The following is a 13666-nucleotide window of genomic DNA, read 5'->3' as shown; positions in this document are numbered from 1 at the left end:
GAGTCTTAAGGGGAGAATCCAGCTCAGTCGGATGTAAAATGAAATTAAGTCTTGGCATACTTGCTATGCGCTAGGGGAGAAAGACCTGGGATTGAACGCTTCATTCCGAGGTAGAGAGGAACACAAAAGCCATCAGGATTTTGATATGGACTCCCGCACTGGGTCAAAGACTTGGGAAACCATGGAGAGACCGGGTATCTTCTAGAGTCCAAGCTGAGCTTTTAGATTAACAAAGCACAGCTGCTAGGTTTCCCTCTGCTATGGAAGGATTGTGCTAGCATCAGATTGGGCGTTCATACTGGACTAGGCACGTCCTCCTGTCATGTGCATCCTTCAGGCTGGGTATTATCATCCCGGTTTTAGATTTGAGGAAACTGAGGCTGGACTAGTTAGAGAATTGACCAGGGTTACAGGGATGGAAAGCGATTCAGTCAAGATCGGGGGCCAGGTGCACCTGGCACCAAAGCCCAGAGGCACAGGGGAAGACCCGCCTCTTCGGCCCCCACCCGGCTTTATTAAACGGGTCCGTGTGCGTCTCACTAACAGTGTTCACGGAGCAGGCACTGCGCTTTGTGGTCCTTGCTAGGGCAGAAGGTCACAGTTCTGCACACACTATAAGTAAGCGAAGTTTCCTGGGTGCCTGGGTGGCTCGCTGGTTGAGGGTCTGACTCTTGGTTTCCGCTCAGGTCAAGATCTCTGGGTCGTGGGATCCAGCCCTGCACTGGGCTCCACATGCAGAGGGGAGTCTGCTCGGGATTCTCTCTCTCCCTCCGCCCCTCCCCCTGCTCTCTTGCTCTCTCTCAAATAAATAAATAAAATCTTTTTTTTTTTTTAAAGCAATATTTCCTGAGTGAAAAATAAAGTAAGGCGGGAGGCGTGCCTCCACGCATAGGCACCTGTAGCTTTTACTGGTTTGCACATGAAACTATATCAAGAGAAGAATAAACTGCTCGGAAAATAAGACGAATTCAATAAGAACCTGTATCACCGAAATTAATCACCCCCCAGAGTATTCCCTGAAAAAGAAAAGAAAACCTGATACTGTGGAGGATACTCCGCGCACCTCCCCCCCCCATCTTTTGTAATAACGTCAGTGGTTTTTCTGAAGCTTTTGCTGCCTTTTCAAAATCTGGAAGAAACCACAGGGGGGTCAGTTGCTTTAATTTCGAGCATGTAACAATAAAAAGCTTTTTTCAAAATTAATTAAATTGCCATAGTTTCATTTGTAGGATTGACTGATATCACCCATCTATTGAATGAACGCCATAAACTCTAGAAAGCTGAATTGTGGTTACCATAGTAACGAAGAAGGGGGGAATTTCTATTTCCGCATCTCGGGAAGCGCGGCCAGAACGCTCTGAGGAAGTTTGGCCCGTTGGTCACGCCGTAGATCGCGATGCATGCTGGGTGTTGGCAACATGGCGTCCTCCTTGATGTGCTGATGAGAGGAGTTTCACTGTAGCTTCAAACCAGAGGGCAAAACTCTCCAGACCCCATAAGCCCGCACTGTCTGTCTTCTTCGCGCCTCCGTGTCGCGCTCTTCTCAGGACCGGTTCTCGGGCTGGAGAGAGCCCCGGGGCCGAAGGCCAGCACCGGCCAGGCCGCGCGGATCCGGGGCCGAGGAGCCGGCTGCGGGCGAGCACGATGGGCCGGTCCTGGCTCAGGGTGCAGCAGCTCCGGCGAGTGCGGGACCCGCAGGGCTGAGAGTGGCTGCGGGAGCCCCGACGCGCTCTGAACCTCTTCCCCTCGGCCGGAGACCTCAGCCTAGTCTGCGAACCGGCGCCGAGAGCGGGCGGCCTTCCCGTCCTCGGAGCGGCGGAGGCGTTGGAGGCCGGGAGGAGGGTCATCGTGAGGCCTGAAGTCCCTCGCGCCTTTGACAGCTCCGCTCGACGCCCCTCGTGGGACGCACGGCCCGGATCTGGGGGCGTGTGTGTCTGCGGAGCCGCCCGGCCGGCCCCGCTCCCCGCCCTGCGCTTCCCACCTGCTCCCCTTCCCGCGCAGAGTTAGAGGGGCCCGGACTTTCTGCCCGAGCAGGGGTCTCCGCACACTCCCCGCTCCCTCTTCCCCCACCGCCCCTTTCCCGGTTCTTATTTCACCAGTTCTGGTGCACGCTAGTGTTTAAGGCTGGAGGTTCTCGAGCGCCTACTGCCAAGGACTCCCCCACCCCCTCCCCCGCTGATGGAGTCCGAGATGCTGCAGTCCCCTCTCCTGGGACTCGGGGAGGAAGACGAGGCCGACCTTACGGACTGGAACCTGCCTTTGGCTTTTATGAAAAAGAGGCACTGTGAGAAAATCGAAGGCTCCAAGTCCTTAGCGCAGAGCTGGAGGATGAAGGACCGGGTAAGTGATTCCGGCTGCGCCCTTGGACCTCGGGAGTTCTGTCCACGAAGAAAGTTCAGGGCCAGAAGAGCACTCTTGGGAAAGCAGCGCTGTTTTCCCAGCCACATGTTGCAAGTGAACTAAACAGCACGAGTGACGCGTCAGACTCGTTCTTGGTGGTGAATGGAAAAAGGGTGTTGTGGTCGGTAGCTACTCACCGGATAATGTTACTTTAATTCAAACAGTTTTCCTTCCGACAGTAAAAGTTAGGCGAGTTCGAACGCCCAGCCTTGCGAGTGTTCGCACGCTCTTTGGTGTACTTAGTGCTGTTGGCGCTGGAGCAAGGACACCTTGGGCTAGATTACTTGTACCCACGTGGTTAGCCTGCCCGGGTTCCTTTTTTTTGTTCAAGCTCTGTGAATCGCAGTGCTGGGAAACAACATTACGGGGAAATGTTTAGCTGGTAACAAATTAATGCAAAGTTATTTTAAAGTTACAAAGAACTTCATCCTAGCCTTCCACACGGCTTGCGTCCAGACTCTTCTTCATTTTGTGTGGTGTCATGGGGCTGTAGCGTGGAGAAAGGGTTTTTGCCACGGTGGAGTTAGAGGATGGTGGATTGGATCTTGGGTTCTGGTTTTAGGGGGTCTCCATGGTCCTGGGAGTGTGAACAGTGCCTCGTAAGCAGCTGGTAGGAAGGAAATCAGCCAGTTGGTGAGCCTGTCCTCAACTAACCACTGTCTACCTCCTGGTCTCTAAAGCAAGGAGGTGGGGACCTGCTCCTCTGTGCACACTTAAAGTTTGTCTTTTTGTGATTTATTTTCTCCTTCAAGACTGTCTTTATTTAAACATTTCTGTGGTATAAGAAAGGTAATTGGTGTTATGTTACAGTGTGATTGCTCTGGACTTACGAACGTGCTTGGGTGAGATGATTGTTTCTCGTTTATGATGTTGAACGTATGTAAGATCACCGTGATGGTAATTATGATGTTGAACGTATGTAAGATCACCGTGATGGTAATTCTGCTTAGTTGCTAGTAACCAGTCCTTCTGTTACTGACTTGCCTTAGGAAAATTTTTTCCATCCAGAGGTAGTTTAAGGAGCAGAGGAGATAGTCATTGGAAGAGATTGTATAAAGTGTGTCTTATGGACATCTTTAGTACTAACTCATAGTTCAAAGCTTTTGTGGTCGCTATGCTTATATGAAAAGAAACTTATTGTAAAGTAGCTGTCTAATCATTTTTTTCCCCCATTCTACTGTTTGGAGGACATTTTTTTTTTCTTTCTTTCTTTTGAAATGTGGTTTCCTCTGCTACCCTATACCAAAGCTCAAACTGTTCAAACTGATTAATGGATATATTTTTGACCTTTTAATTAAAACATTAATTTGTGAATGATCAGCATTCCCTGATAAGTGCAGCATAGATTATTAAGAAAAAAGTTAGGAATCTGAGTAATTACTGAGATCCTTCCTTAGGAAAGAGCCAGGGGAGGACGTTGGCTGTGTCTGACCTTTGCAAGGTGTTCAGTGAGGAAGAAAATCAGAAGCTGATATTATCAGGTCAGTTTGTGAGAGCTTGGCATCCTAACAGGCCTTGTCATGTCTTCCTCGGACTCAGCCCCAGGGGGACCTTTCCGCACCCCTGCCAGGGCAAAGGTTGCAAATCCAAATGATGCTAACAGCTGGGAGGTAGCATAAGTGAAGGAAGTGGGCCAGATAGAAGGAGAAGGCACAGGGTCAGAGATAAGTGGCAGCTGACAGTGACTTGTGTCTGATTGTCTAGAGGGTGGGCTCTGGAAGGCACAGCCACAACAGCTGAAGGGGCAGGTGGTTCCCAGCCAGGTCTTGTCCTTTCTCTCTCTCTTCTGCTTTGAGAAACCAGAGACTTTTTTTTTACTGAGACGCTTTCTGGTTTAAAACTGTTGGCACTCTCTCAGATGTTCTAAAACACAACGAGTCCAACACTGCAGGCCACACGAACCCCATTTGTGGGGCTGGTTCTCACCAGTGGGTCACCTGGGTGTGACTTGTGCTCTGTTCCCACAACACCAGACAGCCGCTCCGATTCTAGGAATCTTGAGCACACAGGCATCCAGGCCAGGCTGTCTCCCCTGCCTCCTCCCACAGTGTGATGGGACAGCCTTGTGGTAAAGCGACATGCGTGGGCCAGGCAGTCCCGGAGTAGGCCCTACTCATTCCACTCGCCTTGGTGAGCCATTGATTGCCTAAACCCAGACTCAGCCTTTGCTTCTTTCTGTGACCACGTGTGACTCTTATCTTGTGTGTGTGGTAGTGGTTACCTGCTGGTGCCTCCTGAGTGAAGTTGTTAAGGGTTCCTACAATCGGTATCTTCACTAAAGTTGACTGATGGCCCTAAAAAGTGTTCTGCCACTCAGCGTTCAGCATCTTTGCTGAGAGCTACCGCACCTGCCCACTCTCGTGGGATTCCCACGATTTTTGTTTTGGATCAGTGCTGGTTTTCCAATGCCAGCATAATTGCATTTTAAGTCCTAAGTTACTGTTGGATTAATGCGCTGTTATCAAGTTAGTTTGTTGTGTGGTGAGTTCTGTGTAGAGTGAATGATTCGTAGACGCGTCAGTAGCACCTTGGGCTGGTCATCGGCAAATAACTAGACTTACGTAAGCTACAGCTCGGAATGAACCATCCGCAGGCCTGTGGCCAACGCCAATAGGTCTGCACGGCCCTGTTTGTGTTTCGCTGTGATACTTCATGGTTGTCCCCCAGTTCATTCTCCCACTGGAAGGTGGGCCCGTGGGAACGGTTGGTCTCAGATGGGTCTTTATCACTCGTGTGGGACAGAATCAGGGACACCGGGGGGCTGTTGCCCTCAAAACCACGGACACACATGCTGCACTACACGTGTGTATGATGAGCCATTTCCCAGACGGGTCTCTCAGCTGATTGTCCCCTGGCTTCGTAAGCCGTGCTTTGACGCAGCTGTGGAGGGAGCTGCGTGGGTGCCTCGGAGTCACGCAGGGACAGTAGAAGAATCACCCCATAGTGCTCGCTCCCCTCGCATCTCTCTCAGCTGCTCCAGTTAGGCTCCCTGCTCAGCCTTGAGACCGCCCTCCACAGGCCGCCCCGGTTGCTAAATCTGAAAGTCATGTCTCTGTCCCTCTCTTGTGTGACCTCTCCGCGGCATCTGCCGTGGGCCACTCGCTCCCTCCCGAGACTCTCCTCACCTGCCTCCGCGTCTCCCCGAAACTCCGGGTCTCCCTCTGGGGTCTCATCCCTCCTCCTTGGACCCGTTTGCTGGCGGACAGCGATCTTGGTTCCTCCCGCTGTGCTGTGTAGGCCCCTCACCAGCGGGTCTTGTCCAGGCTCACGTTTTACGTGTGGTTCACACACGAGCGACTCGTCCCCGCGCCGTCCTCACTTCTGACCTGGACCTGGAGCTCCTGGACCTCCGCTCTGCCTCGGTGTGCTCCGCCCCAGCACGCAGCCACCGCTCATGCTGTCCACCCAGGATTTACCCTGCCTTCTTCCCTCCTCCCCTGCTCGTGCCCTGTCCGGCTCACACGTAGAGCCTGCCAGCTCTGCCTCCCAGTGCATCTTCCGCGGGGCTGCTGCTCTCTGTCTCTGCCCATGCGAGCCCAGTGCACGCAGCTGCCGTCTTGTCTGGATGACCAGACCCGCACGCCCACCGGTCTCCTTACACACACTCTGCCCGCAGCCGATTCTTCATGCGGTGGCCGGGGCGATCTTTCCCAGGTGGAAGCCGATCCTGTTCCTGCCGGACTGGTCCTCTCCCAGCTTCCCGGGCGCTGGGAGGAGAATGCAGATTGCTCACCCCGGTGCGCAAAGCTTCCTGATCTCGCCCCGCCTGCCTTTTCTGCTTCCTGGGTGGAAAGGCCTGGAATGCTCTTTCCTCAGCTCTTTGCACCCCTGGCTCCCTCTGGTCGTCCACTCTCAGTTGCCGGGTCACTTCCTCAGAGAGGCCTTCCTGGATTACCTCATCTAAAGCAGCTCCCCAGCCACTTGTGGTCACTCTTGCTTTCTCTGGATTTTTCATTATATCCCAACCCCTGGAACGGAGTTTTTTTTATTATAAAGCAGGGACCTCATTTATGGACAGTGCTGACACATGATAAAGACGGACTGAAGAAAAAATGCGTAGTTTGCAAAGGGGTCCCACAGACGCTGTGTTCTCCAAGGCTACCAGCAGCTTACCTGGTTGGGAATGATGGTCCCCGTGGGACGGATGAGGAGATGAGGCCTTAACTCCATAGCTTGCCGAAGGGACCTAAGCTGCAGGGCCAGCGATGATTTGTTTCCAACAAAGCCTAGAACGGGCTCACAACGTTCCACTGACAAGTCCACATTTTGTGGCCATGGAGTCTAAAACCAAGTGTGTTGGGAAGGCTGCTGGGATGGCGGTGGGGACCGAGAAGCAGACAGAGGACAGTGCCGGTGTGCAGCTCTGCTGTCCCTGCGGTGGGCTCCGGGCCCCCTGACCCTTATTTCAGTGACAGTAGGACAGGGCGCCCAGCTGGCTTAGTCGGTGGAGCAAGCGACTCTTGATCTCAGGGTCATGAGTTCAAGCCCCACGTTGGGTGTAGAGATTACTTAAAAATAAAATCTTAAAAAAAAAAGTAATAAGGCAAGGTGGCACTGGCCTTTGGCGCTCTCTGTGTTGGGATCTACACGTGGGTCAACCTGCTGGCACCATCGCAGGAATCGGGGAGGGGCGGTGGTGCCAGACGGTGCTGGTCCGCTCTTCTGTTCACGGTTGTGCATTCACGGTAAAAAACTCCACTCCGCTTGAGAATGCCCCTGGGGACGCAGTGGACCGTATTGGTCTGACTCGATCCTGGCTCTCCAGTGCCGCCTTCCCACGCCGTGTGCTGGCTGCGCGTGCCCTTGTGCCGCAGGGGCGCGCCGGGCCGGCCGGGGAGCCCAGCTGCACCCGCTCGCTAACCAGCAGCTCTGGGCACTCAGGCTTGGGTCTTTGGCCGACGTGTCTCGAAAATGGACAAAATGAGCTGTCACTTCAAGGAAAAAGACTGACGGGATTTGTTGCGAGGGATGAAATTTGATTGTTCAGGTGAAAGGTGAGAATTTTGGAGAACCCGTGTCTGCCGCTGCGAGCTTCTCAGCTTCCCACCCCTTAGGACTCTTCCAATGAGACCGTGGGGGCAGAAGGAATAGGATTTTTTTTGGATTTGAAATGTAGAAGGAAGTTCATCTGGGACAGCTGCATACTTCAGTGAGCCGGTGTCTCCAGATGACCGGCCCGTGGTGTCACAGGATCACCGTGGGTAAAAGATTCACTCAGAGTGGGGCCAGTGGGGTTGTGGCTTCGGCTACATCAGGTATCCTACTTTGTGTTCTGTTCAGATAGATTGCTGCTAACCTTTAAGAAACTGCAGTTTTCGGGGCGCCTGGGTGGCTCAGTGGGTTAAGCCGCTGCCTTCGGCTCAGGTCATGATCTCAGGGTCCTGGGATCGAGCCCCGCATCGGGCTCTCTGCTCAGCAGGGAGCCTGCTTCCTCCTCTCTTTGCCTGCCTCTCTGCCTGCTTGTGATCTCTCTCTGTCAAATAAATAAATAAAAATCTTAAAAAAAAAAAAAAAGAAACTGCAGTTTTCTGAGTTTTGACGTGGTCTGAGAGAAGAATATTCTCAGTAATTTGGATATGTTGGTACATCTTTGTGAGGTCAGAGTTTGTGTGTCTACTTTGACCAAACAATGCGTCATATCAGACGGAAACAGAGTCTGAGGTCCAGCTGTCTTCTGGGAAGGCAGATACTGAAGAGATTTGCAAAAAACTGTCACTTGTCTAACAATTTTTTTTAAAGGTTTTATGTATTTATTTGACAGACGAGATCACAAGTAGGCAGAGAGGCAGGCAGAGAGAGAGGGGGAAGCAGGCTCCCCACTGAGCAGAGAGCCCGATGCGGGGCTCCATCCCAGGACCCCGAGATCATGACCTGAGCCAAAAGCAGAGGCTTAACCCACTGAGCCACCCAGGCGCCCCACTTGTCTAACAATTTAAAAAAATATTTTGTTTATTTATTTGACACAGAGAGAGACACAGTGAGAGAGGGAACACAAGCAAGGGGAGTGGGAGAGGGAGAAGCAGGCTCCCCACCAAGCAGGGAGCCCAATGCAGGGCTTGATCTCAGCACCCTGGGATCATGACCCAAGCCAAAGGCAGACACCCAATGATTGAGCCACCCAGGCGCCCCAACAATTTTTTAAACATAAGGTTATTTTTCATAGAAATATCTATTTAAATATATAATGAGTTTAAATGAATCAATAAAGAAATACATTGCTTTTATTTTTCCTTATTGGCTTTACCCTCTCACATGGAAAGTGCTGATAAGTGTCGCTCATAAAATAAGCTCTTTGGGAGTCTTCAGTAATCTTTGAGCATAAAAGTGTCCCATCACCAAGAGTTTGAGACTCGTTGGTGTAGTTAGAAGAAAGTGGGCGTCAGACTTAAATTAGGAAGCAGGGCTTGAGGATATCAGGTGGTTGGCCAAAAATACCAAGCAGAGAGGACCAGAGATTAGATAGCAGACCTAGAAGGGATCTGTTAGTCCCTTTCATTCCGGAGCTTGTGTTCATGAAGACCAGTCACTGGATCCGTGACTACGCGGCCATCATCGGGGCCTCCTGCAGCCCGGGACTCCTGGCGTGTGTCCTGGAGGGGGTCACTCTGCTGTCCACTCGGTAGCGTCTTGTCCTGGGAGTGAAGGAACGTCCTTCCAAGTATGGCAGGGAAAGGTGGCCAGAAGTCGTCACTTCAGTACGACCGACATGTGCTGCTGTCTTCCAGGGTGCTATGCACTCCAGAACCCTAGGATCTAGCAGGACAGACAGGCCCGTCAACACCAAATTGTAATACACTGTTACGTGTGTGCACAGGTGAGAAAGGCATGATCATAGAGAAAACTTTGCATTTATATTAAATCAGTCAATTATTGGCATTGAACCGCATTTATGAGATGCAAATCCGTCCCGCTGACCCAGCATGGAGCTCTCAGCGATGAGTGACTGTTGGCCTGACGGTGGGGAGCTGCTTGCGGGTCTCAGTGGGGCAACAGCACACGGGGGTTTGTGATTCAGAAGATCTTTTTGACCGTGGGTGGAGGGGAGGTTTTGGAGGGGTGGGCCTGGAGGTGGGAACACCCGCCAGAGAGGGGAGTTGCGGGAATCCAGGTGAGAAGCGGGGGCCCAAAGCCAGGCAGCCGCAGCAGGAGGGTGGCCGCGAGGAGTTGGGGTCTAGGGTCTGGTCCCGTCTTGTGGGATACAGAGTGGGCGGCCAGCGCGGGCACCTGCCTCTGCACTTGAAGTGTGTGAACTTGCCGTTGGCACTCGTCATGGGAGGCTCAGGAGCCACAAAGGGACTATCTACAGAGACTTTTTTTTTTAACCTGCTTTAAAAAATGTGCCGTGTTCCATTTTGAACAACGTGCTGTGGAAGAGTCCTGAAATGGATAAGAACATTTCTCCTCATTATCACCTTGTAGAATTCTAAAGCTGGAGTTTTAACAAGGTGGCGTGTGGATTATATATAGACGGTGTCCTCCAGGTTTCTGACTCTTTCCTCCTTTTCTTCCGAAGACATGAAGAAAGGACTCGGGGCGTCTCCCATACTTGTTTCAGGGGAGCTGAAGTTTGACACCTTTTCTTTCTGTGACTCTAGTTAGATATATGGAAAATGCCATCCCAGGAGATGTTTGATATGATAATTAATGCTTTAATCATGTTCTTGAGCCGCAACTTGTCAGACAGGTGCAGCTGTGCGGGGGAGGGGAGCGCGTGCGCCCCCAGGCCGCCGTGGAGAACTCGGGCTCCTTTGGCCCCCCTCCCCCCCATCAGTTTGCTTTCTTGACTTGCACTGTTTTCTGTTTCTAGGTTTTGGTATAATCTCAAACTTAAGGAGACATTGTCAGACTGGGACAACGGATTCCCCTCTACCCTTTACCCAGAGTCACCAGCCGTTTGCGTCTTCTTCCTCGGCGTTGCCCTTCTCCCTGTTTCCCTGTGTCAGTCCGTAGTTCTCTCCGCGAGCGGCTGAGGCGTAAGTCGAAGGCTCTGTGCACCCTCGTGCCGTCGTGTGTGTGGCTCCTGTGAGCAAGGACGGTCTTACGTAACCAGCGCACGGTCATGAAAGTCCGGACATCTGTCATCGATGCGTCACTGTTATTAATGCAAGTTCATGTCCACGTGTTGGCGTTTGTCCCAGCAGTGCCCCTTTCTTAGCAATTTCTGCCCTCCCCGCCGTCACTCAGGGCCACTCACTGCCTTTAACGGTCTTGTCTGTGCAGCCTCCTTCGATCTAAGGGAGTTTCTCAGCCTTTCTTAGAATTTCTTGCCCTTGACAGTTTTTTCTTGTGGTAAAACGCACTAACGTCTGTAGAGCGTTAATCCTTGGTAAGCGAGCCGCTCGGTGGCGTCGGGTCCGTTCGCTCTGCCGTGCGTCCATCCATCGTCCGCCCCCCAGCTTCACCGTCTTCCCAAACAGAAGCTCTGCGCCCGCTGGCCCGCTCCCCGCGCCCCTCCCAGCCCCCCGCGGCAGACATCCTGCTGTCTCTGAATTCCTTGACCTTGGTATTCTTCGCGGGTGCCGGTGGCTACTTTGTAGAACGTCCTCAGGCCGGGTTTGCCCCGTCCTAGGCAGAGTCAGGGTGTGCGTCCCGGGTCACAAAGCAGTTGAAGCCACATGCTGTCTGCAGAGCATCGTGTCGGAAAGCACTTGGTGCCAGGGGGCGCCTGGGCCGCTCTTCGTCGCAGCCCACCTCCTGACCTCAGGGTTGTGGCAGTGAGCCCCACGTCGCTGGGCTCCGTGGTCTGCAGGAGTCCGTTTGAGAGTCTCTCTCCCTCTCCCCTTGCCCTTCCCATGCTGTCTCTCTCTCTCTTTCTCTTAAATAAAGACATAAATCTTAAAAAAAAAAAACAAAAAGAGGGGCGCCTGGTGCTCAGTGAGTTAAGCCTCTGCCTTCAGCTCAGGTCATGACCTCAGGGTCCTGGGATCGAGCCCCGCATCGGGCTCTCTGCTCAGCGGGGAGCCTGCTTCCCTCTCTCTCTCTGCCTGCTTGTGATCTCTGTCCAATAAATAAACAAAATCTTAGGGAAAAAAAAGCAAAAACAAAAAGAAAGCACCTGCTGTGGCTTACTGTTGTCTCTGGCTCCATGGCCCCAGGCTGGGGCGCACAGAGGGGAGTTTCTGGGTTGATAACCCTGGCACTTGGGGCAGCAGACCTACTAAGGGTTAATATGAACTCACATTGTTGTTGGAGGCACACTCCGCATCCAGCCACGTGCCCAGACCCTGACTAGTAGAATATGCTATTCCACGTGAGTTCCAGGCGCCTCCGTGCTGGGTGTGACGCTCATCATGGGCCTTTGGGACCCTTCCCCTTTCCGCCGAGCCTGGGGTGTGTATGAGCAGACACAGGGTGTGGGTGTGGCCCTGGAGGAGTTTGTTTGTGAAAAATGACCTTCTCAAGCAAAATCGCAGCACAATGCAATGATTATGTATCCGCACTTGAGTCACGGGTTAGTGATTTCAGGACTTCTGTTGGCCAGACATTTCTCCCGCGTCTGCACGCCCGAGGCGCTCCGCTGAGCCCGGTGTGCAGTGCCGAAGGATGAATGGAAGTGTGCGCGGGTCAGGGGGCGGGGGTGTGGAGAGGGGAGAGGGTAGTTAAGTCACAAACAGCTCATTTCTAGAATTCAGTAATTCAGCGAATCTCTGTCTAGTGCCTTCTGTGCCAGGCAGGGTGCTAAGTGTGGGTGATTCATTGCTGAACAACTCCTGCTTTTAGGGCGTTTACCAGTTTTGGGGGGAAGATGGGTTGACTCAACGCCGGAGGTGGGGTGCTGGGCCGGTGGTGGCTGCACGGAGTGCGGGAAAGGCCTCCTGGAAGACTGGCACTCTGAGTCAGAGCCTGGAAGGGACCCGAAGTTTGCCGGGCAGAGAAGGGAGAGGGTGGGAGGGCCAAGCCCAGGCGCCGGGGTGTGCAGAGGTGGGGAGGTGAGAGAGCATGGCCTCTGGGGAACCGCCCTTCTCTGAGGCTGGGCCTCCTGGTACGGGTTTCCCTCCGTGCTTCCTAAGGTGACAGCTGGCCACCTGCCCCCGGCCACCTGCCTGCTGTGTTTTCCCTCTGTCGCTGCCGCCACCCTAACACCAGGTTCTGTATTTGGTTTGTCAGCCCTACTCAACCAGGGGCTTGGTTTTGTTCACTGCCGCACCCCGACTTCTCACGCAGTGCTGCTTGGTAGGAGGTCCTCAGTACTTGTCCATCAGGCGACGAGACGGGGCCGGGACTGTGCTGGGAGACATGGTCAGGGCCTCCGCGCATGGACAGGTGGACAAGGCAAGTCCTGACGGGCTTCACAAAGCCCTGGGAATTTGGGTTTTGTTTTAAGGATGATAAAGAAATGTTTTAAAGCAGGGTAGTGACATAATTGGGATTTTAGAAGGATTTCACTGGCTGCAGAATGAGAGAGGGAGAGAGGATGGGAGTGTGTGTTGTGCACAACTGTGTGTGTGTGTGAGAGTCGGGGAGAGGGCATGGGTCAGGAGCGCGTGGAGGGTGGGGAGGCGGGAGCCGAGGAACGCCAGCTGCCGCTGAGCCAGGCCAGTGCCAGGGAGGTGTGGGCGGCCCCGAGAGCCCCCTGGGGCAGGGAATGGTGGCACTTGGCCACCGATTGGGTGCAGGAGGTCATAGAGGGACTTGCAGGCTCGGCTGGATGTAGGAGAGAGGGGGGCAAGCTACTGTGGGCATTCGGGAAGGGAGAGAGCATGCGCCTCACTCCGGAAATTGGAGAGCACTTTCTTTAAAGAGCGTTTCAGTGGGAAATGTTGAAAGTGTTGCTTAAAATGGGTCCCTGGCCCCTTGGCCCCTTGGTGTCTGGCCCGCATTCGTCCCCGCTACGCCGCCGGCGTCCTCGTCCTCCCGCCGTGGCAGCCGGTGTGAGCCCCGGGGCGAGAGCTGTTCAGTTCGTTGTGCTCTTGGATCACTTCCTCTTTTCTCCTGGGGAGTCGTCGGACCAGCACTCGAGAGGCACAGGAGCCCGAAAGCCCCGGCCAGTGTAACTCAGACGTTTCCTTTCTCTGCGCCCCCTCGGAGCCCTGGCTCAGGTTCGGAATTAGCTTCTGTAGAGCCGGGAGCCGTTCTGAGATGCGAGTTGTCCTGGGTTTCTTTCCCGTATCGATGTCCCGAATGTCCTGGCGTGTTCGTGCGCGTCCGTCCTCGTTCTTCCGCCGCGTGGTCGACCGCCGCGCCCGCGAGTGCCCTGCGCCGGTCCCGTCTGCTGCCGGCCTGGCCTCGAGGTGGCGGCGGCGCCCGGCTCAGACCTGCCGCGGGG

General features: G+C 53.7%; 1 protein-coding gene and 1 long non-coding RNA gene across 2 annotated transcripts in view; both read left to right on the top strand.

Annotated features, from left to right (window-relative positions):
• The first annotated feature begins 1398 nt into the window (after positions 1-1398).
• The window catches only part of RPTOR (regulatory associated protein of MTOR complex 1), a 315386-nt gene continuing 303118 nt past the window's right edge, over positions 1399-13666 (top strand). Inside the window, 1 exon segment of the mRNA XM_047708089.1 lies at positions 1399-2340. Coding sequence (XP_047564045.1) covers positions 2179-2340 — 162 coding nt within the window. The 5' untranslated portion in view covers positions 1399-2178.
• On the top strand, positions 7147-8145 carry LOC125087614 (uncharacterized). The gene is made up of 2 exons (XR_007123463.1): positions 7147-7711; positions 7925-8145. It is a non-coding gene; the product is annotated as an uncharacterized LOC125087614 (long non-coding RNA).

This window comes from Lutra lutra, chromosome 16 (assembly GCF_902655055.1).
Source record: "Lutra lutra chromosome 16, mLutLut1.2, whole genome shotgun sequence".
Classification (NCBI taxonomy): Eukaryota; Metazoa; Chordata; class Mammalia; order Carnivora; family Mustelidae; genus Lutra; species Lutra lutra.
This window is presented reverse-complemented; position numbering and strand designations above follow the sequence as displayed.